Source organism: Coffea arabica, chromosome 2c, assembly GCF_036785885.1.
Source record: "Coffea arabica cultivar ET-39 chromosome 2c, Coffea Arabica ET-39 HiFi, whole genome shotgun sequence".
In the NCBI taxonomy this organism is placed as follows: domain Eukaryota; kingdom Viridiplantae; phylum Streptophyta; class Magnoliopsida; order Gentianales; family Rubiaceae; genus Coffea; species Coffea arabica.
In genome coordinates, this window is record NC_092312.1 from 21,000,431 (window position 1) to 21,028,316 (window position 27,886).

Here is a 27,886-nt window from a genome sequence, read left to right on the forward strand (position 1 = left end):
AGCTAATGCTCTCACATAGTAGATAAAACTCAGAATGAGGAATACACCATAAATCGAATTTTCACATTTAAAGACATTTTCTCAGCCAGATGAGGCCTTGTTCTGTGGAAACTAACTGTATGGCACAAAACTAACAGGCTGAAATGCGCCAAGATTGCATGGGAAATTATATAGCACTAGCAAGATTGTGAGATTCGCATTCACAGGAGAAAAATGTGAACAGAAAAAAAGAGGTCAGTTCAATCCCGCGCCATTCAATCTCATACATAAAGATCAGTTCCTTTCCCCTACCACTTTTACAATTCTGTACAACAGCCATCCCAGCTTCAAATTGCTTACGCAGCAACAAGACGACTGGTTAGGGACCACCTCGCTCCTCCAAAGGTTGCTGCTTTAAAACGATTTGCCTCTCTCATCTTAGGTCTGAATTACAACCTCTATGCTGTTAACTCTCAAGAAAAGTTACAATGAAAATCTAACCTAAATTTATTCTGGAATATCTTCATCAGGTTGTATTACAGTCAGTAAGGCGTACTTTACCCTGAGTGAGATCCTACCCTTCTCAACCATCAGTCTTGCACCTGAAACAACCCAATACCCAGGAGTTTCTTGTGGCCCTCTTGTCATCTCGGTTGTGTCAACAAATTTCAGCAGTTTAGGCGCCTGTACAGGAACAGGAGGGCCACCAGGGTAAACAGCAGAGTTTATGTTCACATCAGCTGGCTCTGGAGGTGGCTTTGAAACAGATGTAAAATGATGACTAATCAGAGTTGATATAAGTCCAGATTTACGTGCCAATCCCGGGGATCCATCCCATTCAGGATGTTTTACGACAGTGGCCCCCAGAACAGTTGAGAAACGAAGTCGTAAGAAAAGAATATTTTTGAACCCATAATCCCTGACTTGTAACTGTGCTCCAGTTACAATAGAGAGATCCTCATCAGATTCAACAGGAGCTGTACATACATGAGAGAAGTTCTTCCACTGAATCTTTTCAAAGTATTTACGATCACAAGACTCATGGAGGAAATTCCCATTTGGATCATCCACGAGTTGGAAAATTTTGGGTAGAGATGAGAGATGCTGCAAGTGTATGGCCAAGCGATTGCTCCTTTTACCCTCAAGAAACAGTCGAAGACCAGTCACAGGCCTTTTGCCTACGTCAACCTGAATGATTAATATCAAATTACCATTGGAAGAAAGCACAACATAATTCACCAAGAACAAAAGCAGTGATTACTGAAAAGATATGGATAAGTCACTTTCTTTTCCATTTCTTTACTACTTATTTTCCAGAAAACCATTCCAGCAGAAACATATGGTTTTTCTCAAATAGTTTCTGTACTATCAGCACAACAAACCAGGTCTCATGCCATATCAACAAGGCTTTTGTAAGCAACAAATAAGAAATGAACTTGGGGAAAGAGATTTGCATCAGCAGATATTTTCATGTACAGACAATTGGTTGGCAAGAAGTTGAAAAATATTAGAGCAGTAATCCTTGTTGTTCACTGCCTGTGTTCCAGCACTGCACTATTACTGCCATTCTCTTCCTCCTCCCTCCATGCATTAGAATTTATAATATGAAGCCATGTAAAAGAATACATAGACGTATGGTTAAAATTATGTTCAGGATGCTATCAAGTGCTTCTAAATGGTACACCTCTTGAAATAAGAGAAGATTCAGAACTGGTAAGCTTGATACATTTATCAAGAAATTGGACACCAAGTTTTCAGCCAAAATTGCAGACTAATAAATACCAAAGGCAGCAAAACACAAGGAAGTCTCTGTGAGAAGACACGGCATTCTTTTCTGTTTCTATTTCCATTTAGTTGTTCTTTCTTTTTTTTTTTTTGGGTGTGGTGGGGGGTTTGGGAGGGAAGAAAATAGTCACCCTTCTACATACTGCAACTTTATAATATAGTATGTACGGAAGGATTCAGCTCTTTTTGGTACTTGTTGAAGCTACACTAAGATACAAATTAAAGGACAGCTGGGAGGGGCATAAAATCAGGCAGTCTATAAGAAACCGAAGGAGAGTCAAACTAATAAGTAAAAACACTTTACCAGAGCAGTGTTTACGTAGAGCTTGGGACCCATTAAACTAAACTGCAGGGAAGCTGTGCTTTGCTGCCTCCTCTGTGGACCAAGAGGAAGGTCACTGAACACAGGAGCCCACTGCCTAGGCAACTGGAATTCCAAAAATTGATGAAGTTCTTCAATAGGTGGTTTATCTGCAAACAGAAGCAGGAAAGAAGATGCATCAGAATTCATATATGCTCAAGTAGGTCTAGGAAGAGATGTAGAAGACAATTATGTCCTGCCCAACCCTTTGGTGCTTCTATACTCCCCCAGTTGTTTTTTCGCCCTTTTCTTCAACAACTTAAGACTCTGTTGGATCAGTCACCAGCTTGCCACTCACAGGAGCTCAAAAGCAATCTGTCTTGAAGGAAACAACCCTCCCCTTTTATAGTCTCATTGAAGAAAATGTTTGAATAATCAAATGACTGAAAAATATGAAATCACAGGGTACCCCTATAGGTGTTTAAAATAGCCTAAAGCAAAAGATGCTAGATCTTACTTACATCTCAAATATAGATTAATGGCATGGATCAAAAATCCACTTCCACGGACTCCATTTAATAGGGATGTTACTGGAATGAATGACATTGAAATCACATCAGGCTCCAATTGCACAGTTTGTAACCACTCATTATGACTGAAGTTTTTATTGTCATTTCCACCTCTCCTCTTGCAAATGCTAACAATATCCTGCAATTTTACATTCAATTAACAAGTCCCAAATTGCTTATATGCTAGAAGGCAGCAAGTAAACAGATTTCAAACTGGCATCTGGAAGACTTACGTCCTTATGTGAGTAAGAACTTGATGTCCCACTATTTGCAAATCTTAGTCGTTGTTCCCGGACTTCAAACTGCAAAAATGAACAATTCAACAAGGTTTCAATGAATTAAATATTCAGATTAATTGCCACCACCCCTTCCCCCCCCCCCCACCCCAAAAAAAAACAGAGAGAGAGAAAAAAATACAAGGGGTAACACAAATTCTTTATCTATCTTGATAAATAGGATGATATTACAAGTGGGCACATTAGTTATGACCCATGCATGCTAAACAAGGCAACCCCTGATGAGCTCCACTAAATTACATAGGAAAAGAAGTGTGTGAAAACTCTATGCAATCCGCTTATTCTTGGTTTATCTAGCACATGCCTGATTGCAACAAAAACCTTTTTTATGGTAATCGCCATAAAAGAACTGGCATCAAATTGAATGGATTAACCCAATTCTTTGGTTCTCTCAACTGGTAATCAGTTCGTGAGGAAGCAAATTGCTAGGGTGGTTTGTTGGGTAGTTATCGTATTAGTTTGCTTGAACTCATGTGATTAGCATCCATCTTCAGTGGCCTCAAAGACCAATTTCAGTTAATTTAGCCAGATGAAAGAAATAAATGCCCGTTTACACCAGAATTCTTCTGTATGGGAAGTTGCCAGAAGAGTAAAAGATCTTATTTCTAAACCTTCTCATTGTGGTATGCTTTTTCAGACTCTGTTCCATATTTTCCACTTGCATCTAAAAACCTTTTATCAGCCATAGCCTTCAATCTTTTCTGCACATCAGCAGGTTGAAGCGATGAAGAATGCTGCTGCTTCATGTATACTACATCCCTCCCACCCATCTTCACACCAACAATAACATGGGTGCCAAATTTTTCAATGAACCTGTTAAAGTAGATGAAAAATATATTTAGCATGAAAAGAGCTTCTAGCAAAGATTAGGACATGGAACATAAAACAAGATAACATGAAGAGGTCGATGCTCATAACCTACACATGACAAGTGAAGAGTTCTCTCCCTCCTCTTACCCCAGCTTTGATTAACAGATGTTGGAGTTTCCCCAAGGAAACCCTCAGCCATGTATCAAAGAGATTTGGCCCCATAGATGCATCTCTTAAACAAAGAAGTGGAAATAGTTCACCTTCTTTTAGTTTGATAATACGTAACCCAATATAACCTTAACTGCTTTCATACTAATCAAAGGTTTAATCTATCTCACATGCAGATAGTAATGTTCCACAGTTTCACTCACACGTAGACTGGAAATAAACTATGGCCATGCAATTGGTAGTGAGGAAGTCGGAAAACAAGGCAATCATTGCACAGATTGTGTCACAGGTTAAAAGTAGTTTCATAAACTTGAGCACAAACACAAAGTTTGTGCAAGCTATATCTGAATATAAAGTTTGCAAAAATTGTTTTTTGTACCAGATGTAAACACAATAGGTGATGTTGACATCAAAACCCCCTTCCTGGAGGGGCATTTCATCTCACAACCTCCCCCCAACAACCAACCAAAAGAGAAAAAAAGAAAAAAGAGAAATACTTCAGTGAATGAAAGGATCAAACCTACAATACCAGCCTGGATATATACAGAAACAGTAGGTCCACACATAACACACAAAGAAAAAAGGGAATGAAAGTGCTGCCTTGCAAGTTGTACCTAGCTAGTGCAGCAGGTTCCCATGATGACGGAACTTCTTTCTTCACATGATCACACAGCACCAGCTGAGATTTTTCTAAAGCAACTGTATAAAGTGTGATGAATACTCCATCAAAAGCAAGAGTTTTTGTATAGGCCGCATCTTTCTGCCAGCAACTAGAAAACTCGAACATGGCATTGAAGAGTCCACAAGGGATTTTACCGGTCAATGACAACTCCTGGTTGAATTGTTCCGACATCTGATGATAAACATGAAGTGTGTAAATACAAAAGAGAAAATCTGTAAATTTTGATCAAAAAACATAAAAATAAAAGGAAAGTAAAATAACTTGTCCTGATGATGACACAATAAAGTAAGTACAGAGAATCCAAATAAAACGAAAACACTAGTTTCAGTTCTGATTAAAAAAAAAAAAAATTTGTCCTCATATGAATTATAACTTCAACTAATGGCCAAATTTGGCTGAGTGTAGGAAGATCAGAAAGTTCACCCCAACTAATCTAACAAAAAAAATTGCATGGCAAATATAATGCACAATCAAATGTAACATTCTTCAGCGCTGACACATCTAATTTAGCATGAACACAAACTGAACTCAAACACGAGAAAAAGTTACCGCATATATCAATAACAAATGGAAAACGTAGGAAGAACGGTGAAAGTATGCAAGTATTCAGAGAGATATTACTTGCTGAAAAGTAAGAACATCGGAGCGAAACCGGGTGCGTTCTCCTTTATCACATTTGATCGATTTTGGCACATCAGATATCAAAATTCCGCCTGGGAGTACGACATCTTGACCTTGATCTTGATCAATTGCAATCAGCTGCGAATCCCCTTTGCAGTATTTGAGCCTAAGATCTACAGATACATCATATCCACGCCCAATTGACTGAATCGCAACTTTTGCTGCTTCTGGAGCTGAGAGCTTAAGTGCCATTGCTTAAAACATCCTTCTCTTCAAGAACAGGAATCAAAGCCCAAGAATTACAGCGCAAATCCTTGCTCCTGTTCCCAGTTTAAGCCGAGTTCAACAATAAATCAAAATGTCGAGAATGTAAAAACTCTGTTCGTATAAGTTTCTTCACTCAGATTTTCCTTGAATTGTTACCAATTGTTTTGCTATTGAACTCAGTAGTATGCTTAAATTCGAGAGCCTTTGACCTAATACAGTTCCGGGACTCCCAATTTTCAAGCTCAGCCTTGTCAATATCTATTCTTGCACATACCACGGGAGAAATTCTAGAGCAAAATTGGAAATTTAGCTAAAATAAATGAAGGTATAAATTGAGCTAATTCTCAAAAAACACACCTGCATAAATTTATCCCCACCTATAATTTAGCAACAGGCCAGAAAGAAAATATCAGAAAGAAAGCATGCTAGTATAGAAATGTTGGAGCTGGGTGGTTTCAATAATGGCAAGTGGTTGGAAAAACTTAAAAGCCCAATGAGAATTTTTTTGGAATTGGGAGCTGAAAGTGAAAACCCTAGACACTGCCCAACAAATTGAAGTCAGCTCAGATCTAGAGACACGAGAGTTGAGACTCAACAGTCAAGACTACTAATAAAGGGCAAATTTTTTTTTTTTTTTTTGACTGAGATTTTCCATTAGTTTTCATGTGTTAAAGTTTTTGGTCCTATATTTTTTGGGGCAAATATAAGAGATTAAAATCAGCGTTCGAACATTTCAGTGTTGGATGCAAATGAATCTAATCAATTCAAACATTTCAGTGTTCAAGCTTAGAACTCTAGTACGAGTCCTAATTAATTAAATAAGAGTGTTCGAACCACCCGTCTTTAGATTGGTGGCCACCACCAATGCATTAAAGTATGATAGGGTGTTCAAACTATTCTACAATGTATTTAAGAGTGTTCGAACCACCAGTTTTTGGGTTGGTGGCCACCACCAATGCATTAAAACATGGTAGGGTGGGAGGTAAGGATGCGTAGTGCACTCGTTTAGTTCGATGATGGTTTAGTCCCTTCCAAATTCTCTTCAAATCCTCCCCCTCCCCCTAATATAGGAATCTATTATATTGACTAAAAAATAAATGTTCGAACTTTGTATTCTTGTATTCAAACATAGTATAGTATTCAAATTTATTTGATTATTCTAATGAATTTGAAAATTTGTTCAACTTTTGAGTTATTTAGCATTGAGTTGATTTCACTAGTTAATAGATCAAATTCAATTGAGATCTTATTAAGTTCAGTACGATTGAAATATCTATTAGATTGATTCATCTTTCAGTCTCGTCCCTGTTCTATGGCTAACTATAATTCTATCTATTCCCTTTTTATACCTAACCAAAACTCTATCTATTTTCAGAAAGTGCACTGAAATTTTTTATTCTATATATTATGTGATGAAAATGGAATTGATGCATAAAAAAAAGATTTTGAGTAATAAAATATCTTTTTATCAAATTTTAATACTAAATCAATAATAGTATATTGAAAAGGATTGGACTGAAGTTAGAAAGTCGAGGTAAAACTGGTAAACCAGAGACCAGGACAACGGCAGTAAACGTCAACTAGCAGCCTTGCATATATCCATTTGCGTGTTCAACGGGAAGTGGCTGACGGCGACGTGTAATGTAGAACTTATGGACCGGGTAATTTACCATGTTGTTTCTCTCTAATCGTGCATGCATTTGATTCAGCAAAGTCGCATGCAAGACCATTCAACGTATGGAATGTGTGGTCGTGTTGTGTGCGTGGGTTGGGGGGGCGGAGTTGGAGAAATCGGGAGAGAATGTAGTGAAAGATTTTAAACTCAAACGATGGAGTGATTTGCCAAGAAAAAGTGCAAGTGAAAAAATTTATATTAATTTTTTTTATATACATTTATTATTTTAAAAAAGTATAGCAGTCGACTATATTAGGTAGCCTAAAGGGATAATTTCAGAAACATCTCTTGAGAATTTCAAGAAATGTTATAAAATAATTAATCTCAAAAGAGATTAGTGTAATTTTTGAAATTTGAAAGAAAGTCAATAAATAGCCAAAAATCTCAGGAGAGGTTTCTGAAATTATCCCTAAAAAGAAATGTTAGAGAAGGTAAAGAAACAAGATTGCTATAGTGAATGGAAAATGACCGTAGAAATTGGAGTGAGTGAAATTTACAGGCGAGCGCAAAGGCACTGTGCGATTTGGTGACGATTCAGTCATCTCCAGATTCCCTATTGATCCATTTATGTCCACCCCTTTTCCTTAGTATAGAGTTGGAGTAGATTTAGAATATAAATTATCACGTCCATAAAAAAAAAGGAAGAAAAACGAATGGAGTTAAAATGAACTAGTTTAGTTCAAAAGTTGTGAAAATTACGTAGTAAATGTACAATGAGACTTAACAACTAAATTTATTGCTAAAGGACTGCACGAATGCATGTGAGTAGGTTTGGATAAGAAACCCATGAAAATATCCACCTTAACATTGTTTTGTAAAGTAGGTTGGGCAGCTTAAACCATTTTCAAAATTTTGAATTGGCTACCATATTTTTGGATCATAGACTAGTTCGATTTTCTTGATTTCCCATTGTTTTTTTTTTCGATATTTTTTAAACAACCCTGGAATTCATTTGTTTTAGGTAACGTGGGAGGTAACTATTTATCTAATTTTGATAGCAATCAAGAACACGTGGCCTTGTAGTCTTTGCTTTAGAGTTGGCATAAGTCGACTATAGAAAGTGATTATAAAAAATAATGAATATCAGCAATAAACTTATCTTTGATAAATTATAGATTTCAACTTCTTTTGACTATCAAGAAATTTATAATCCAAATACAAAAAATTTTAAAAATTAATTATCTAAAAATCAAAATCTATAAAATGAATTAAAATAAATAATCGAGAACAAGTCCATAGCCTTAAAATCTGCCCACAGTCGAGTGGAGCAGCAGTGAGCCAAGACCAGTATCGTAACGGGTTGGGCCGCAATACTGTCTGATAAAATCAGTCCGTAGCCTTAAACGCACTTGTTGTATGGATGAATGGAAAAAGAAAAAGGTGCAGTACATTGCTGTCGCTTGGCTGATAGCCTGTATCAATATATTTCTTGGTCTTTCAGGTATATTAGAGGCACACAGCTCCAAGTCTGGTCCATGGGCTTTATCCGGAATTTGAAAGGGGGACACGATATAATTTTTTTTTTTCTCAGTGACATAATTATCTGCTAAAGTGACATGAATTTTAGGGTAATTAAAATTTAAAAATTGAAGTCTGAAATCTAAATTCGTTAAATTATGAAGTATTAAATCTACTGCATTTGAGTACATATCACATTCAATGATAAGTAAATAGATTATCATTTAATTAATTCAAATGTTTAATTTTTAGTTATCAAACGGTCTGAATATATTAAGATCTGAATTCATTAAATTTAAATATTGAATTGGATAAGTAAACAGGGCCTTAGTTGCTAAAGTGACGTAATTATCTCCTAACGAACTTAAAAAGTATTCAATCTCATATTAATGTAGCTTTTCATAAGTAGGATTCCAAACCATCAAATCTAACTTAGGTGTTTGGTTTCGTAATTTGCTTTCCCTCTCTTCTTGTAATTACCTTTTAGACCAGTCCACTTAAACATGATCTCTGAACAGTATTGTTGGAATTAAAAAGGTTCACAAAATTTGATTAATCCATTTATGAGGTTATACTTCTTTTGAGAAATCTCTGAATGTCTTTGTGATGCGACACAAAAACATTTGCGGTTTAACCCAACAAATCAAAGTTTAATGGCTAAGGAAAACGTTCACTATTTCAACAAACTTGGTGCACTAAGTAGCACTAGTAAAACTGTGAGGCCCCAGTTCGTTCTACGTTGATATATTCATTAATTGGGCGGTAACGTTTGGTTTTGGGAGTATTTCGAAAACCCTAAGTAGGGATTAAGATTTAAACCCTAAGTTCCGGTTAAGATTGAAAACCCGTTTTCCTACATTTTCTTTATTAGAAAATTCCCCAGATAATTTTTATTGAGTAAATAGAGTTTTTAGATGATTTTTCTAGTATTAGTTAGTTTTTGAGAAATTAAGAACGTATATCGGACGTGGGACCCACTAGTGCGAAAAGTTCGGAAAAATTCGGCCAATTAGGTTAAATTCCGGATACTGTGTAAAATTTATCGGGTGTTAAGAGATAAGTAGAGTGTGTGAAATGAGTGATGTGAGAGAGAAAAGGAAGATAAGAATGCATTAATGAGTGTGACAAGTGTCACAATATGATTGGTTGGACTTTAAGAATTACTATTCACAATTTTGACTTTTTTGACCAAAGGTTAAATATCTCAAAAATCATTCAAAATTCACCATTTTTCTCTCCTTGGTGGCTGGCTCTCTAAGCTCAAAGAAGGGAGAAAATTTTCCATCTCTCAAGCTTCCATAAGCTTCAATCTTCCATAAACAAAAGCTTAGACTAGATTTCACTCCATAAAATCTTATCTTCTAGTGCTAGTAAGGGTTGTGGTGAAGTTTGTTTGAAGGTCTAAGGTGCCCAACATCTTCCTCTCTCTTGGTTCTTGGTAAGTGAAGCTTGAAACACCCTACTACACCTAATGATGCTTATGTTGTGCTTATTAGTGATAAGAGTGCTGAAATTTCTGGTTTTAATCTTGGTTTGAAGTGATTTGGTGAAGTTTTCCATTTTATGATGATTTTTCTGGTTTAATTGGATTATGATGGTGTGGTTGAATATGATGAATGGTAATAGCCTATAATGACTCTAGTGAGTGTGAAATGTGGATAAATGCAACCAATTTTGGATTTGGTGTGAAAATTGAAAAGTTAGGGTTCCTAAATCCCCAATTCTGTCCGGTTTTGGATCATAGGGTTAGAGGCAGAATTTGACTTTGCTCAAAACATGAAAGTTGTAGGTATTGATGTGTTTGAGGTGCCTACAAAATTTCAGGTTATTTGGATTAATGTAGAATGAGATATGACGAAATTACTGTAACTGTTCTACTTTGGTCAGAATGCGAAAACTGCGTTGGTATTTGGCTATTTTGGCTAGAATTAGTTTGGATTTTGAAGTTGGTGTCTTCTGATGCAATGTAGCTGGATGTCTTATCTAACATATGCCTTTGGAATTTCGGCATTTGGACTTGTATAGACTAAGTTATAGTCATTACAGTTTTATGTGATTTGCAAACCTGTTTTGGTAATTCTGGATTTGTATTTTGCATATTTGACCTAGTTGTGCTAGGATTTGGACTGAGTGGCCTTCTACATTGTTGTACCCCTGTTCCTTAGCTTCGAAACGGTGGGTCTTACACCCCCATCCGATAACCGTAGTGAATTTGGTGCCATTACCGCATATTGAGGTCAAATACGGTTTGTGATTCTAGTACGTTTTTGGAAAGTTTATGGCTGGAACTTTGGCTTCACATTTGACTGAGTTACAAGCTGTTTGGGCTTCTGACCAAAACACCAAACTTATAGCCCTATATCAGAGCTTTCTAACGCCCTTGGAATTTCATGAATCGGATTTATAAAACCTGAGATATAGCCGAACAAACAAGGCCTGCCCGTGAAAATGACCAGAAATCTGTTTTGGTCCTGATGACCAATTTCCGTTCCGAATTTGGATTTCCGACCTTCATGAAAGTTGTTCCATTTGGAATGAACTATCTAACTGCCAATTTTCAGCTCTTTTGACCATGTGTAGCATAGAAAACAGTTCGTACTCAAAACTGACCATTTGTGCATTGGCCAGATTTCGTAAGTGATTGTGTTTGGTTCATTTGGGACTAAAGCCTCCAGTTTCAGTTCTGGATGTCTTCATAACAGTTGTTGTTCATCCTTTAAGCTTCGATTTGGCATCTCATCCGCCTTAATCCGATATTCGTAGCTCAACTTATGGGTGAACTAGAAATGAGTATCAAATCTGCCGTTTGCCGTTTCCGCACGCGTGCGTGTGCCCTTTCCGTACTTGCGTGTGCCGATGTTGCTGTTTTATTTGTTTTGGGCACGTTAGTGGCCGTTTATGACATCATGTGATGCAATCTTCTATTTCAGATCGTGGTGAGTTAGGCGGAGCTGGTGGGCCCTACTAGCGAACACGCACGAAGTGATTTTCACGTTTGTACTACTTTTGTACTTTGTGTAAGTATTCAAGCCGGTTTGGTGTGTTTTCTTTGCTATGTGTTTGAGATATGTGAAAAGGGCACTTAGGCGAGAGTGTACTTTATCGCACTCGACCTAAACCCTAATTTGAATGTATAATTGTACTTGGCATATGTATATGAACCTTTTGGAACCAAAACCCTTGAGCTTGTGGCTCGGGGCGACTTTCGAATAAAGTTTGTGAAGTTTGCAAAGTTTGTGATTTTGAATAATTTTGTGAAGTTTGTGAGTTTGGGGCGAACTCTTGACCTGGTTGGACTATTCGAGCCGGTTAGGGTTTGGTCGAACGCAGTCCAACTTAGTCTGAGGTCACCAAGTTTGTAGGTTCATTTTATGAACCAATTTTGTGAATCCGGTTCACCGAGAAGGTGACCAAGTTTGTGACCCGAGCTTGTGATTCAAGCTCAAGTTTGTGATTTCGTTCGCCCGGGCAAGTTTGTGAGGTGACTGGCCAGTGAGGGTGATAAGGTGTCGGTGGGTGTACAAGTGAAGTTCTACGGACTATTATTTGCGGTCGACGGAGTGTCGGCAGGAGATCACGCATGGCACATGAGTTGGCTTTGGAGCCACCTGTATCCTTATTATGTGATGTTACTTTTCTACTTTTGCTTTACTCTTATTGTGTAACTGTTACGTGAAATTTATGCTTTCGCCCCTGTTTACTTACTAAGCATATAGCTTACCCCATTCCTTTTGTTTTCCTTAGCAGGGGCCGACGCGGGGACTTTTGGCTCGTATACTAGTATAGTAAGATTGGCTTGTAATAGTTGAACAGTTAGGATGTTTGTTTTTGTTTTGGTGGTTTGACTCGATACTTTTGGAGAATGTAATTATAACTCTTTTGAGATTGTATATATTGTATTTAGTGCTCTTTCGAACTTTAAGTTTTGAGTCCTGGCGCGAGTTAGGCAGGCGGCCCGCCGATACCCTTGGGTTCGCCCTTGGGAGAAGTGGGGTCGTCACAAAAACAACCACTAGCTCTTGGGCTGCTGGCCACCACCAGGCTCTTAAAGCTTTGGTGACCAAAATGCCACTCTTGTGGCTTTGCTTCAAATCCAAATGGGTGCGCAGTGCACCAGTCTGGTTCGGTTATGGTTCTGTCTCCATCAGTCTCCGTAGGTTCACTTGGACCTCTCCCTAGTTAGAGTAGGAGTAAAAGTAGGGATGACAAGTGACAAAAAATAATAATAATAATACTAATAAAACTGTTTGATAATTTAAATACTTTTAGAGCTTATTGAAATATTTGAGAAAATATGTGATAAGAATATTCCTATATGATAGATATGTAGTTAAGCTTTGTTTGGACAGCAATTTTTCTTCGCTATGTTTTCCGTAACACATTTCTCTATCACCTTTTTACTTCACATATATCAAATTGTTACAGTAATTTTTCTACAAAAAATATAGGAAATGCAATCTAAACAAGGCCTTAGTTTTCTGCATAGATAATTTATATTATTAATATATATATATATTCATAAAATTTCTGCTAGAACACGAGCCCGTTTAATTTTGAATTGCTATTTTTAAGAATATTTTTAGAAAAATATATTTTAATAATTTAATATATATGAGATAAAAAGATATTTGATAGATGTGTTTATGTAAAAATGTAATATTTTCTATTAATTTTTTTTTCCGAACCAAAAACTACGAGAACATGAGAGTGTTGGGTTTCCACGAGGTGAATAGTATTAGTGCATCCTTTTGTAATTGCCAAAATGTGCGGGGTTGAAATGTAATTTACTCAATGTAGTAAGAAAGAAGAAACCCCGTTTGATGCTTCGTTCTTGCTACTTCCCTTCCCCAAAACGAGAAGAGAAACATACCCCGGGGCTTTCATCACTGATCCAATCGCAACACTCACTCCGCTGAGAGAAATCATTTCCCTCTTTATAAGATCTCTCAAATACCTTTTGGTTTTCGTTTCCCTCTGCAGCAGCAGCGGCGGCAGCAACTTCTCTGGTAAGTTATCGACTTGTACCTAGTGTATAACATCTTCCTAATTAAGCCAATTCTATCTTTTTTCTTTTTAATTTAAAGCTGGATCTTGTTGAATTACTTTTTAGATCTGGGGTTTTTGATGCTCCGATCTGTTCATGATTCTTCAGTCGTTGCTACATCTTGCACCAAATTCGATTAATTTCACTCACTAGTTTCTACAACTCGTGTTAATTGGTCCTTGCATTCTTTGGAACAATGCCTTCTCAGTGCGTGATATTGCATTGCAAGCTTTTCGTTGGTCGTCCGTTTATGTTCGTTAAATGATCTGGATTGATCTTTTGTTCGTTGTTTTCGCTGAGTTTTAGCTGGTTTGGTGTTTCAGAGGTGAAACAGGAACCATTTCCGAGAATTTGAACCTGTGGAGGGCGGAATTCGAGAGGACCAAAATGGTAATCCGTGCTGCAAAGATTAGGATTAGCTTTTTTTGTTGCATAGATTACCACTTGAATTGGAGATCATAAACTTATGTGCCCCTTAATATCTGATATGCATATATTGGGTTTTCTCATGATTTTCTCCCTCAATTTTTTTTCTTAATTATGCCTTTTTGCGTGTGTTGATGCAGGTGGTTTTAGCAGCTTCCATCATAAGTAAATCTGGCAAACGTAAGCTCCATATTCAATTTAGATTTCTTATTTCTCTGTGCAATTATGTTGATTATTTTGTGTTTTGTTTCTAAGCTTGTGAAGCAAAAAGGGAAAATGTACTTGGAGATTTCTGCTTTGATTGTGTACTGTTGACTATTTGTTAAATTCAATTGAGATTAGGGAAAAAGTAGTGGTTTTGTTAAGGCTTTGTTGATTAGGGAAGTGCATATGATTAGTCCTGATATTTGCATGGAAACGTTGATATCAATACGAATATGAATTTAATTCAGATATAAATTTTCACAGAAATTCCAAAAAGCACTAGAGGATTGTTGGGGATGAACTCTGAAAGTTGAGAATAGTGGATCTGCTAGTAATAAATGAAAAAGGCAAATATATGGATGCTCAGGCTTGGTGCAATACAAACACCCGATTCTTGAAAGTGTTAGTTTGTGGCATCCTAGGAACCCACACCAAATCCGGTCATTTTGCTCTATAATTTTTGGACTAAAATACCGAACAAAAGGAAGTTCTCTAGAAGGACAGCCTAACATGCACCTCTTAGAAATGGAAGAGAATATTTTGCCAAAAAACCCAAGAAGAGAGAAATTTGTCCTTTGCTCTTTTTTTTTTGGTGAAAAAGAAATATTTGGTGGGATTTTGCATGCATTATTTCTTATGATTCCTTAATTGTTACTCCTTGGAGTAATTGTTTGTTGGGATATGTATGTTGGAACCTACTAAGCTACAATGATATTGAAGCATCAACTGATCTTTTCATGCATCATGATCCATCTTTTATTTTCTATGTACAATCTTTTATGTGGGCTTGGGCTTAATTATGTATTTTAATGTGTTTTGATCTCTTTTCGCATATTATATTTTTGTTTAATCTAAATTGTGATGTGGCTCTAACAGCATTGGTGTCAAGGCAATTTGTTGATATGTCACGCATAAGAATTGAGGGATACCTTGCAGCATTCCCAAAATTGGTTGGAACTGGGAAGCAACACACCTATGTTGAGACTGAAAATGTGCGATATGTCTACCAGCCAATTGAGTCTCTCTACTTGCTGCTTGTAACAAATAAACAGAGCAACATTCTTGAAGATTTGGATACCCTGAGGCTGCTCTCTAAACTTGTATCCTTTCTGCACATTCAGTTTGCTTCTAAATTTTATTGAAAAATGGAAAGTTAAGGGATAATGTTTGATCTCACGTTAAATCTGATTTTCTATTGTAAGTGTTTCTTTCATTTTGCATTGATCTGAGTTAGATGGAAGTTTTGTCAACCATCATGCTTCCAGAATCGATATAAATGGATACAAAAGAAGACATTGGTTTATTAAGCTTATTCCTTAACAATTTATTAGGTCCCTGAATATTCTTATTCCCTTGATGAAGAAGGAATTTGCAAGACAGCATTTGAGCTTATTTTTGCCTTTGATGAAGCCATCTCTCTTGGGCACAAGGAAAATGTTACTGTTGCACAAGTCAAGCAGTATTGTGAGATGGAAAGTCATGAGGAGCGATTGCACAAGTTGGTCTTGCAGAGCAAGATCAATGACACCAAGGATGTCATGAAGCGCAAAGCTAGTGAGATTGATAAAAGCAAGGTAATGCGCGGAATTCAAGTCTTCTCATGTTTTTATATGCCTTTGTTATATATAGTTGTTGTTGTTTTTCGTACACACAGCCTAAAAGTTGTAGTATACATTCTGCAGATTGAAAAGAATAGAGGTGAGAGAGGTGGTTTTATGCCTTTGCAATCAATGTCATCTGGTAGAATTGATTCTGGCTTTGGAAGTGATACGAGTTTGCCTAGTACTGGAGGTGGTTATGGAAGTTCATCTGGTTTTGGACTGACCACAGATATTGATTCTTTCTCTACTAAGTCAAAAGGTACGTGTTTATTTGACTTATGACTAAAAATGGCACTGTGTGTTTAACTGTGTTGTATAAGTTGTTTCAAATTTTATAGGTGGAAGCGACCATTTAATGAGGTCTAAATGCTCTCATGGCGGTATAATTTAAATACCTGTGATTGAGTTTACTTTTAGTTTCCTGTTGAAGCTGGAATCTGCATTGCATCTTTAGGTTTATGTTGTGCCTATAATACTTGAAAAAGTTATGTACAGCACATGGGCTGTGGAGGGTAAGATATTTACTGATTGTATAAAGTTATTCTTGTTCATGATCAAACATGTTTGAAAGCACTCTGAGAATGCATTGTGGCTCCATTTGTGCCTCCATATCGAGAATTGAGTATCAAGAATGTTATTTAATTCAGAACAGGACAATTTTTACTTTTACTCATGTTTATTTATTTTTGTTTAAAATGAGGATGAAAACTTTTTTAGAATAGAATGGTGTTGGACCATACATATCTAACTGCTTTATTGTTTCAAGGTAGGATATAGTTTGTTGATCATAATGCTATTTTTATGATCAGGTCGTCCAGCTGCATCAGCTACAGCTCCACCAAAAGGCCTTGGAATGCAGCTAGGTAAAACACAAAGGACCAACCAATTTTTGGAGTCTCTTAAAGCTGAAGGTGAAGTTATTGTTGAGGATGTGAGACCCACTGTTGGTCAGTCCAAACCTGTTGCTCCACCACCAACTGATCCCGTAACATTGAATGCTGAAGAAAAGCTTAACGTGACACTGAAACGTGACGGTGGTATCAGCAACTTTGATGTTCAGGGTACCTTGTCTCTTCAAATTCTTAATCAAGATGATGGACATATCCAAGTGCAGGTTTTCCCCTCACCTTCCATTCTTCTCTCTCTCTCACACACGCACATCACTGTTCTTGCTCTGAGACCAAATCCATTTATAGAAACCGCTGTTTCAAATCCTGTATCTGGATGAATGAATGTCCTCAATGCTATGCCCTCAGAGGATGAAAATTCTTCCAATTTTCTTTGTCTTCTTAAGAATAAAATTTGGAAGAAGTCAAATGTTTTTCTCATTATTCTAATATTTTATTTTTTTATTTTTAGTAGTTTTCTCTGAACAACGAAAATGGAGGCATTATAGCAGTATGACATTGTTTTTCTTTGCTTCTTCCATCCCATAGTAGGGGATTACTTGCAGTTTCTGTGAACTGCTGAATGCTTGGATTTCATTTCTTCTGTGAAACCTTTGCTGCCCCTCTATTCTATTTAAGGAGATGAAGTTGATTCCACCAATATGATTTCATTAGTTGAGCTGAAGTTTTTTGACAAAGCTTAGATGGCTTTGGGTATCTGGTAATCCAGGTCGTTTTGTGTTATAATTGTAATAGGCATGCTAATTCAATTGTGTAATTTTCAGGTTGAAACTGGAGGAAATCCAGCAATTCTTTTCAAAACACATCCTAACATTAACAAGGAGTTGTTTAACAATGAAAATATCCTTGGACTGAAAGATCCTTCTCGCCCATTTCCGACTGGCCAATCTGGTGATGGTGTTAGTCTTCTGAAGTGGAGAATGCAAAGTGGAGATGAGTCTTTGGTGCCATTGTCAAGTAAGCTAGTGGATGTGTGTTCTGTACTTGTTTCTTATGTGATTACTAATTTGCTGTGTTCTTGATTTCTGCCTCAATCATATTTCAGTAAACTGCTGGCCTTCGGTTTCTGGGAATGAGACCTATGTGAATATCGAGTATGAAGCTTTTTCATTGTTTGATCTTCAAAATGTTGTGATCTCTGTGCCCCTTCCAGCCCTAAGAGAAGCTCCTAGTGTCCGACAGGTTGATGGTGATTGGAGGTGAGGTTTTATGGGTTATATGATGAAGTAAAAACTCATTAGTTCCTCGTCAGTTGGACCTTTCTTCCTGGAGATTGAAGCTTGTAGAGTCCTTATTCTGTAGGCATAGGTCTCATATCTTTTGTGGTTTAGCAATAGAATGGTTGCCACTTCTTCTATAATGGAGCATATGCTGCATTTCTTGCTTGCTTCCATGCAGTGTAGCATGTCTTTATGTATCTATGGTATGTTTTGGATGTTGTTGATCTACTCAGAATTGAGTGAACTGTGCAGAGTTCTGTGAAGAGTTGTAGCCCCTGAGTCTTCTGAATTTTGAGTTTTTATTTCTGACAGCTTTGGATCCTTGCTGCACAAACTGATGTGATGCTAGTTGTTCCAGAATTGTAGATTGTAGACAACATAGTCTGCATCTTCAGAAAACTGGAACAACTAAAAGCAAGTGAAGTTACTGGACATAATATTCTGTTCATGCGAGAAGATTGAGCTTAAATAACTCTCTCTCTCTCTATCTATCTATCTCTCTCTATCTCTCTCTCTCTCTCTCTCTCTATTGAATGGGTATCTAGCTTAATTTTTTATAATGAGATGGTATGCGGCCTCTTCAAGTAGCTTTTTTATGTTGCATCTTCCAAAAGGGGAAAAGTGGGTTTGCATTTAACTTATTCATAGACCGCTTTGGTTTAAGTGGTAGCTGTGAAATAGCATTTTAACATTCATTTAATGCTTATTTGCAGGTTTGATTCCAGAAATTCTGTTTTGGAGTGGTCTATTGTACTCATTGATAATTCAAACCGCAGGTCTGTTGGATTTGGAATCTTATCCTTTTTAACCTAAACTACAGTTGGCATTTTTATTCTGAATTGATTGCATGTGATCTTGGCAGTGGATCTATGGAATTTGTGGTTCCCCCAGCAGATCCAGCATCCTTTTTCCCAATTTCCGTGCGTTTTACTGCTGCAAGCACATTTAGTGACTTGAAGGTTTGCTTTCGCTTCATGTTCTGTGTCTTAACATATGAAGATGATATTTAAAGAGGACGTGTGAAAAAAGGTTATACTGCCTCCTCGGAGACCTATGGCATCTCCTGAATTAGTTTTTGGCGTGCATTACAAACACTAACTTCAAATACTCTGTAAATACCCACCCTTCTGTATTTTGCCTGGTAATGCCCTTGACTAGTAGCCTGCCTACATTTTCCGCACAGGGGTTTTCATATTTGGTGCAGTAAAATATGATAAGATCTTTATCTATCTGAAGAACCAGTTTTATTTAAGTTTGCCGATTTTGTTATGTGTCTAGAGATTTTCTCAGTAATGGATTGGCAAACCAGAAAAGTTGAGATTTGCTTTGTGTGGTTTGATAGATACACATTCGATTTTCTAAATGTACCCGTTGCTAGTCTTTAATATACTATGCCTTCAACACGGTGCTAAAATGAGAGAGCTTGAATCTGAATGTGTTTTTTAGGCACAACATGACCTTATTTATGGAGAGTTAACCCCTTTGAGAGAGAGAGAGGAATGTATGCTCTGCCATTTAAAGCTACAGTTTTTGTGCATGTCATTTTTCCACCTTGCTGTTTGATTGCCATGTGTAAAGATATTTTCTGTGCTTAGACACCTAGAAGGTTCATAAATCAGTGTTTTATAATCTACTCCTGCATCATATACCCAGAATTTGAGGCTTCTCTGCTTGTTTAGACTGACCATTTTGTTGAGTAGTATTTGTTTCCTGAGTATATGCAATCGTAAAAATATTGCAGGTTGCCAATATTTTGCCACTGGGAGGTGGACCCGCTCCTAAATTTTCTCAGAGAACACTGCTAAGTACAGAGACTTACCAAGTGGTATGATCAAATTGATTCCGTCCGTGATGGACAAAAAACTCATCTGCCAATAGTTTCAGAAATTTTGTGTTCTGAATTCTGAAAGCAATTGTCTGTATGGTTTTCTTTGTTTTGTTTTCTCGTTCGGTCGAAATTTTTGTTACACTGCGAATAGCTTGATCCTTTAGCAGACCTTTTCTTTCGCTTATAAGAAATTTTTTTTTTTTGGGTTTTTCCAGAAGTAATTTACTTTTGCTAAGCCCACAAGCCCTGTTGTATTAGACATCCACCGTGATCACATTCTACTTCACTAACCGTCAAAGCCAACGAACATGTCTGTGCCGTGAGCTGAGGATAATTAGAAGAGACAATTCTTGGAAATAATAGACTCCTACATCAAACAAAAAATTTAACAGTTAAAACGTGTAGAAGGTTTCAAAAGTAAAATCCACCCGTCATAAAATATGGGGATTAATCAGATGTTGGCCAACAATTCCCATTCTAGCAAAAGAAAACCTCGACGCAGAACTCAAATTCATCTCATTCGCTTCGCTCCTAAAATGATCCATCTAAAGGATGGTTTCACACCAACAATTTGCAGTTGCCTTTCTAGTACAGCATTTACCAGTATACATACACCCCTTAACTCTCTCCAGTGCAGTACTGTACTCCTCCTCCCACATATCAATATCATCTTCCCACCTCAAATTCCTTCATAATCATAAATTCATTACCCTTCTGGAAGAGAGCAAAAGAAAGAAAATGAATGGATATTCCAAGTTGATTCTTGTCAACAGCAAATCAAGATCCATTGATTTTTCAGATCTTAGTGCCATTGATTCAACTCTCTCTCGTCAAACCCAAAATGTCCACGAAAACATTCCTCCTAGTCCTACTAGTGAATCTGATGATCAAGATACCGACACCGTCGACCACCAAGACCACGATCAGTCGTCCCCTCCAATTCCAAAGCAGCAGCAGCAGCAGAAGCAGAAGCAGGATGAAGATGAACATCAAGCAGCCTGCAGTAGTGTCGGTGCAAAGTACTTGAGCAAGGACCGTTCAGTTTCCTCGGCTACTTCATCATCCCAGAGGTTCAAGTTGGAAAGGGAAAGAACCACAACAACAAAGAGAGGAATACAATCAGCACTGAGGAGAGCCTTCTCAACGAGAAGATCCTCAACGCCTTCAGTCTCTCATGAGAAGTATTGCAGGATCCACGACCAATGTGTTGCGATCCTACTTGATGATGATGACGTCGATGAAGACGTTTTTGAAGCCATGGAAGACAATAATAATGTTACGGGTTCGAACTCAATAGGATCTCCGGAGAAGAAGAAATTTGGGATCTTGAAAGCCTGTAAGCGTATTCTTGGATTCTAGTACTACCAATAATAATTAAGCCATGAAATGTATGAGCTACAGATGAATCTGCTAATTCATCTTTCTTTTTCTGTCAGGATTTTGTTTAATTGCTTTGGTTTTACAAAGTCTGTTTAACTGCATGAGAGCAAATAAGATTAATCCACCTGGGCTAGTAACTATTCTTTGCATCTTGCCTCCTCTAGTAGTAAACAATGGAGTAGGACCAAGATATGGAAAACCAAAGAGGAAGCTCCCATGGTTGGCTGCTGTTCATTATTCATCGTATGAAGAATAGTAAACTTGAGCTGCCATGAAACATTTTCCTTTTGACCTGGAGTAGTTCTTCTTACGATTCTCCATGTTGTTTTATGATAAGAATATAAATAATTGTGCATGAATGCCACACCTGACATCTTTCACTATAAAATAACACTATGGCTCATAACATCAAATAGTTGAAAAATGTGACTATTATTAGCCTTCGGAAGCAGTGAGAGCATTCCTAAACAATATATATATATTTTTTTTACGTGCCTTGGAACTTATGCTTGACCTTAATTGTTGCAAGAATAGTCGGTGAGCATGCTTTTACCGTGCAATAGAAAACAGTAAAAAGAAACTGGTGGTGGGTAATTTGGGACTTCACAAGTTACTAGTTTCTATAATAATCCATATATGTACATGCATGCTTTTTAGTACAAGGTCTAAATCTAGGACACTTTTTCAGTTAGCCACCAGGGAGTGCAGGGGTAAGAGTTTCGAAACCCTTTGCTTGCATTTTCCATTAGGAAAAGATCCATTTTTTGTCCCTAAATTTTGAGTTAAGGATACATTTCATTTCCAAATTTTTAGATGCATTATATTTAGTATATGAATTAATTATTTTTTGTCATATTTAGTCAAAAAATGGTAAATTGTTTAATTTGAATGAAGCAAGTCACGTGTTTTGCACGTGACCATTAAGTAAAAATAATTTTTCAATCAAAATCAATGGCCATGTTAGCCTTTTCCGTCCAAATTGAATATTTAACCCTTTTTGGACTAAATGTTGCCCAAAATAATTAATTCATGTACAAAATGTAGTACGTCTAAAAGTTTGGAGACGAAATTTGTCCCTAACTTAAAGTTTAAGGACGAAAAATGGATTTTTCCCTTTTCCATTAAGGATTTTCTAGAACATTTTTGGAGATAGTTTAATTTCTTTCTTTGAATTTTCAGTAGTTTAGCTCCTTATACATTCTTAGTAGTTTAATTGGATTCATTCCCATCCCCTTCCCCCCTCCTACCCCTACAGCTATAAGACCAATTATAAAAATGTGTACTAAAAATAGAAAATGGAACACTTCTTGATCTAGATTCCATATGATATGGCCTGCCTCACTCAAAGAAGAGTCTTAATGGTCCTACTTCACTCTTGAGATGATTGAATTATTCCAATGGGAGGATCACACCAATCGTCCCTCACATATTGCAAATGTGAAAATTTAATCCTTCAGAACAAAAATGATCAGTTTTAGTACCTAACAAATAAAAATGGATCAATTTTAGTCTCTTTGCACTTTTCCAAGCAATTTTTGGCTGGAATGTGTCATGCACACATCACGTGTGCGCAAATTTTAAGGGGTAAAAATGGTGGACTACTTTAATGTTGATAAAAAAAAAAAGGGAGAACTGCACAAATAGTCCCTCACATATTGCAAATGTGAAAATTTCGTCCCTCAGATCGAAAATGATCAATTTTAGTCCTTATCAAATAAAAAAGGATCAATTTGAGTCCCTTTTCACTTTTCCGACTGATTTTTGCCCGGAATATCTCACGTGCACACCACGTGGCCAACTTTTCAAGGGTAAAAATGCCAAACCACTTATCTGTTGACCAAAACCAAAATGTAAAGGACGAATACTGCCCAAAATTCTTCTTCTTCTTCATTTCAACCAAACCCAAAAGCTGAGCCTCATCTCCATGGCAGAACCACCAAATTGTAATTGCGGTGTACCAGCTAGGGTGAAGACGTCGTGGACAGTTGAAAATCCAGGAAAGCGGTTCTACGGTTGCGCTTACTACGAAGTAAGTGTGCCTGATTTCTGTTTCTTTTTTCTTTTAGAAAATGTGAAATTTGAAGAGGTAATTTTGAACAGCATAATGGTGGTGGCGGCTGTGGCTATTTCAAGTGGTATGATACAAACAGTTGCGAGAGGTGCGATAAATTAGTGAGACACACAAGAAGATTGGCGAAGAGATTAAGAGAGTTGGAGGCAAAGGTGGAAGAAACAAGACGCAAGGAGAAAATGATGAAATTGTTCCTGTTTGCGGCCTTTGTTGTATTCATAGTGCAGAATTTATTGAGCAAAGATTGAGTTGTGACTGGCATTTGTTGGTGCAGGTGGTGAACTGGGAACTGGGTGGTGAACTAGGAACTGGGTGGCTTTTATTTGTTGTACTTAGGTTGGGTTACGTTTAGTGGCCCTGTTGATTGTACAAATGGGAGTTGGAATGCAATTATGAAGCTTAAGTTCTTTCTAGTATATTGTGATTTTTTCTTGAATATGAGCTTACAGCACAAGATGGAATAAAAGTCTAACTTGAAAGATAATGCAGATGATAATGGCGATATTGCAGAGTTGGTAGGTAAAAGAATCTGTCAAAACTGCTGCTATACCGAAGCAGCAGCAGCAGGAGAGGGAAGAAAGCCGAAAGGGGAAGAAGGCATTAACACAAGATTTCATATTGCAGTCCACCATGTCTAGTCAGCCAAATATGAGACCAACAACATTAAAACCTGCCCTGCCAAAAACTTTTTAAGGATTAAGCCATATCAGAACTTGGCAAGGTTTCAACAACATTAACTAACTACTCAATATTTGTGTCAGTAAACAAAATTGGAGACAACATAATTGTATATTCATTCTTCAGTCCTGCCAATGTCATCTGCTGAGGGTTCAACTAACCAATAATCAGTCCCTTCAAAAATAAGAAGAGCATGCATTCCATTGCAATGAAAAAAAACAGTACATAACCGAGCCAAGTTCATTCATTACAATACGCCTGTTATAAAAAAAAATGCAATGAACTAAGAAGTCAATTCCATTGCTCCAAAAAAAGGTCTGCTGAAGTTAAATACAAGACAAAAAGGCGAAAAATAATCCATTTGCAGCACTTTTTTGTAGATATCTTTGCAGTCATCCCTCTTTGCAATAACAGGCCAGTCATCTAGGCCTTTTTAGCCCTCTTTGCAGCACTTTTAGAAGTAGATATATTTGCAGTATTCTTGGGCCTCTGATACAAAAAAAAACAATGAAGAAGTCATTACTTACAGTCAATAGCAATTTTTGCAGTCTTAAAAGTAGATATCTTTGCAGTCTCTTTAGATTATGCACGTAGTAGACAATACTTACAGCCAATTCAGGTGGTTCCCATGGGTGTCTCTTATAGAGAGAGGCCAATGTTGAATCACAACTACTTCGAGTGTGTCCAAATCTCCGACATACACCACATCTGTACTTGACTTTCTTACCCTGACAATTGGCAACCAGAAATTCAAGTAAATAAATAATAGTATAGAAAGAAGTCAACATGCTATTATTAGTATGAACAAATAGAGAAACATGAACTGGAGATGTTGCATTCTTTGTTGTCAATGTTGAAGTAGGTGGTTGGCTGGTTGTAGGTTGATCTGGGATTTGACTGATGAGATCAAACAAGACTTGGTCATTTGTATCAGTCTCCAAGCCACTTGCACCAAAAACTGCTTTAGGTGTGAAATTGGACTGCTGAGGTTGGGACTGCTTGTTTGCACCAGGATTTATAGTGTTGGGAGTCTGCTGTTGTGATTGAGAGCCACTTGCACCAAAAACTGCTTCAGGTGTGAAATTGGACTGCTGAGGTTGGGACTGCTTGTTTGCACCAGGATTCATAGTGTTGGGAGTCTGCTGTTGTGATTGAGAGCCACTTGCACCAAAAACTGCTTCAGGTGTGAAATTGGACTGCTGAGGTTGGGACTGCTTGTTTGCACCAGGATTCATAGTGTTGGGAGTCTGCTGTTGTGATTGAGAGCTACTTGTAACCGCAGCAGCTTGTTGCTGGAGATTCTCTTGATCATGACTGCTTGGACACTTCCTACTATTGTGGCCCTTCTGTTTACACTTTCTGCACTTATAATCCATTAGACCAACTCTAGACAGTCTCTTTGTTTGTCCTTGAAAAGTTGTTGTAGCTGGTGGCTCATCTGGCTCTTTTCTTCTTACCTTCTTTGGCCGGCCAGGAAGCTTGATGGTTTCAGGTGGTAGGACAGGCCCCTGTTTCAAATCCTTCCACAAATGCTCACCATTGAGAGGATATATTATAGGCCCATATGCCTTCATATAGGCCTCTTTTGAGTAGCATTCATGAACAAAGTTCTCGGGAGACTCCTTTGTCAAAGCAATGGCACTTATTGCATGAGCACAAGGAATGCCATTTAGTTCCCACCTTCTACAACTACAAGTTCTGCTAGCCAAATTCACAGTGTACCTATCCCCATACATACATCTCACCTCATAATTCCAGTCCCCTGAAGGTGTAGCTATACATGCACTAGAAGCAGTTTTTACCTTTTCCAACTTTTTTAAAATTTTGGGACATACCTTTCCTGTATACTTCTGCATCCACTCCCTCTTATTCTCCATTCTAACCATTAAATAAAGTCGTATTGTTTCCAACATACCTAGTATAGGCCTCTCCCTTGCTTCTAAAATGCTGGAGTTGAAACTCTCACAAAGATTGTTCAATAAAATGTCACATTTAGGGGAGGTTCTGAAGTAAGCTCTGGACCATTGCTGTGGTGTTGTGTTGTCAACCAACCATTGAAATGCACCCTCATCAACTGCTTTCAAAGCTTCCATCAAAGCCTTGAACAGATTTTTGTAAGGAGCTCTTGCAAGTGCCCAAATTCTCTCCTTTAATGCCAAACCACCATGCAGCTTTTTAAAGTTATTGTACATGTGTCTCACACACATCCTATGCTCCACATCTGGAAGCAACTCTTGAATAGCTTGAATCAGTCCCTTCAACAAATAAAAAGGTGAAACCAGATCATTAAATTAAAACTAGCAAACTCAGTTTAAAAAAATCCCAGAAAAATACACTAACATACCTTTTGTTTATCAGTAATAATTGTCCAATGATTTTCATCTCTGATTTGGAGGTCATTCAGCAATTCACCTACGAACCATTTCCAAGTCAGCTTGTTTTCTATTTCCACCACAGCATAGGCAATGGGGTACAACTGATCATTGGGGTCAATTCCTACAGCTGTAAGCAACACACCCTTGTGGGGCCCTCTAAGATGGCAGCCATCTAACCCGACAACAGGCCTACAACCACTTAAAAAACCTGTCTTGCATGCATTGAGACAAATATACAACCTCTCAAACCTATCTTCTCCCTCATCATCTTCAACAGTGGTCATGAAAACATTTGAGCCAGGATTAGCCCTCTTTACTTCCCTACAATAGTTTCTTAGTTTGTTGTATTGGGCTTCATGTTCACCATTAACTAAACTCTCTGCCTTTTTCTTAGTTCTATAAGCTTGCCACCTAGAGATGTTGACATTAACATCAGTCTTCACTTTATCTGTGAGCGTACTCACTTTCATGTCGGCCATGGCAGCCAGCTCCTTTTTGTATCTATCAACCAAAAAAGTTGAATTTGCTAGTCCGTGGTCAAATGTCCTCCCACAACTGTGTTTACCTTGCATGCTCTTGATTTGAAAAGTCTTTTTGTCTAGCATAACAGCTGTAGAAACTTTCCAGCTACAGTCCTTGCAATAAGCCGTAACTCTTCTGCCATCATTTTTACTGAATTTTATCTTCCTTCCGTGAACCACTCCATGGCTCTTGCATGCCTTCATGAACAACTGCTTACAAGTAAAAATCTGCCCAACCTCAAATTTGGGATCAATCATATCAGTTTCAGGGTTAAATTTTGGAAACTTAGCTCTTTTTCTTGGCTGATCTTCTTCTACTTCTGAGTCACACCAACTATCAAATTCATCTGAGTCAGTGGCATCTTCTTCCATCTCAGCATTCTCCACTTGACATGTTCTTTCCTTTGTACTCTTATTTGATTTGCAATTTTTGGCAATTTTCTCCCATTCAGCTTTTTTGTCTTTAACAGATTTTACTATGTCTTCTTCATCACTGAACTCATAGTCACTATCAATGAACTTGTCACCATCAGCACATTCCTCATCTTCCTCAGCATGTGTCTCCTTCTTACTCTTCTTCTTTTTCTTAAATTTTTCAGCCTGCTCTTTATTTGTTGAGAATGTTTTCTTTAATGATTTCTCTTTTGGTGATTTGTTAGTAGAAGGTGCATTTTTTCCTGAATTCTGTACTTCTGAGTTTGTCCAATCTTGTTCTTTTCTAAAATTCTGATCAGGCCCTCCTATATTTGCTGCACTATCCCCTTTATCAGCAACTCTAATGTCAAATTCTGAAAGCATTTCACCTAAGTTCTCTCCTATGGCTGCTTCCTCTATGTGTTTATTAGCTCCTGACTCACCAGCACCTATGCTATCCTTTTCACCCTCATTTTCTGATTGAGTTACAGGAATATTAGTCAACATTATTTCTTCTACATCAGAAGGTTCTTCATGCACCTTACTACCCTGTTGATTTTCCTTAGGATCAGTCCCCTCTTTTGGTTTACATGGTCCAGCTTCAC

General features: G+C 37.5%; 3 protein-coding genes across 6 annotated transcripts; 1 reads left to right on the forward strand and 2 right to left on the reverse strand.

The window, feature by feature from the left end:
• Window positions 1–136: 136 nt before the first annotated feature.
• Window positions 137–6,242, reverse strand: LOC113731925 (MACPF domain-containing protein At4g24290). Of its 3 annotated transcripts, XM_027257454.2 has the most exons (8): window positions 5,836–6,232; window positions 5,212–5,531; window positions 4,523–4,761; window positions 3,542–3,743; window positions 2,868–2,936; window positions 2,587–2,773; window positions 2,069–2,235; window positions 137–1,167 (listed from the first exon to the last, which is right to left on the reverse strand). In XM_027257454.2, the coding sequence occupies exons 2-8, from the start codon at window positions 5,461–5,463 to the stop codon at window positions 487–489; spliced, it is 1,797 nt and encodes a 598-aa protein (XP_027113255.1). In that variant the 5' UTR covers window positions 5,464–5,531; window positions 5,836–6,232; the 3' UTR covers window positions 137–486. The 3 variants fall into 3 exon arrangements, 2 of the variants coding, with proteins under 2 accessions (XP_027113255.1, XP_027113257.1); XR_003458622.2 differs by lacking the exon at window positions 137–1,167 and adding an exon at window positions 2,331–2,465 and having other exon boundaries at window positions 2,097–2,235; window positions 5,212–6,242; XM_027257456.2 differs by lacking the exons at window positions 137–1,167; window positions 2,069–2,235 and adding an exon at window positions 2,243–2,465 and having other exon boundaries at window positions 5,212–6,242.
• Window positions 6,243–13,476: 7,234 nt separating this feature from the next.
• Window positions 13,477–20,051, forward strand: LOC140035203 (coatomer subunit delta-2-like). Of its 2 annotated transcripts, XM_072075193.1 has the most exons (12): window positions 13,477–13,617; window positions 13,979–14,045; window positions 14,222–14,261; window positions 15,162–15,385; window positions 15,617–15,859; window positions 15,968–16,145; window positions 16,696–17,000; window positions 17,559–17,751; window positions 17,840–17,993; window positions 18,728–18,790; window positions 18,877–18,973; window positions 19,756–20,051. In XM_072075193.1, exons 2-12 carry the CDS (start codon window positions 14,043–14,045, stop codon window positions 19,843–19,845), a joined length of 1,590 nt encoding a protein of 529 aa, XP_071931294.1. In that variant the 5' UTR covers window positions 13,477–13,617; window positions 13,979–14,042; the 3' UTR covers window positions 19,846–20,051. The 2 variants fall into 2 exon arrangements, with proteins under 2 accessions (XP_071931294.1, XP_071931295.1); XM_072075194.1 differs by lacking the exons at window positions 18,728–18,790; window positions 18,877–18,973; window positions 19,756–20,051 and adding an exon at window positions 18,327–18,470.
• Window positions 20,052–25,321: 5,270 nt separating this feature from the next.
• On the reverse strand, window positions 25,322–25,848 carry LOC140035550 (uncharacterized). Its single transcript, XM_072076816.1, has 2 exons — window positions 25,429–25,848; window positions 25,322–25,330 (listed from the first exon to the last, which is right to left on the reverse strand). The coding sequence occupies exons 1-2, from the start codon at window positions 25,846–25,848 to the stop codon at window positions 25,322–25,324; spliced, it is 429 nt and encodes a 142-aa protein (XP_071932917.1).
• Between the last annotated feature and the right edge of the window lie 2,038 nt (window positions 25,849–27,886).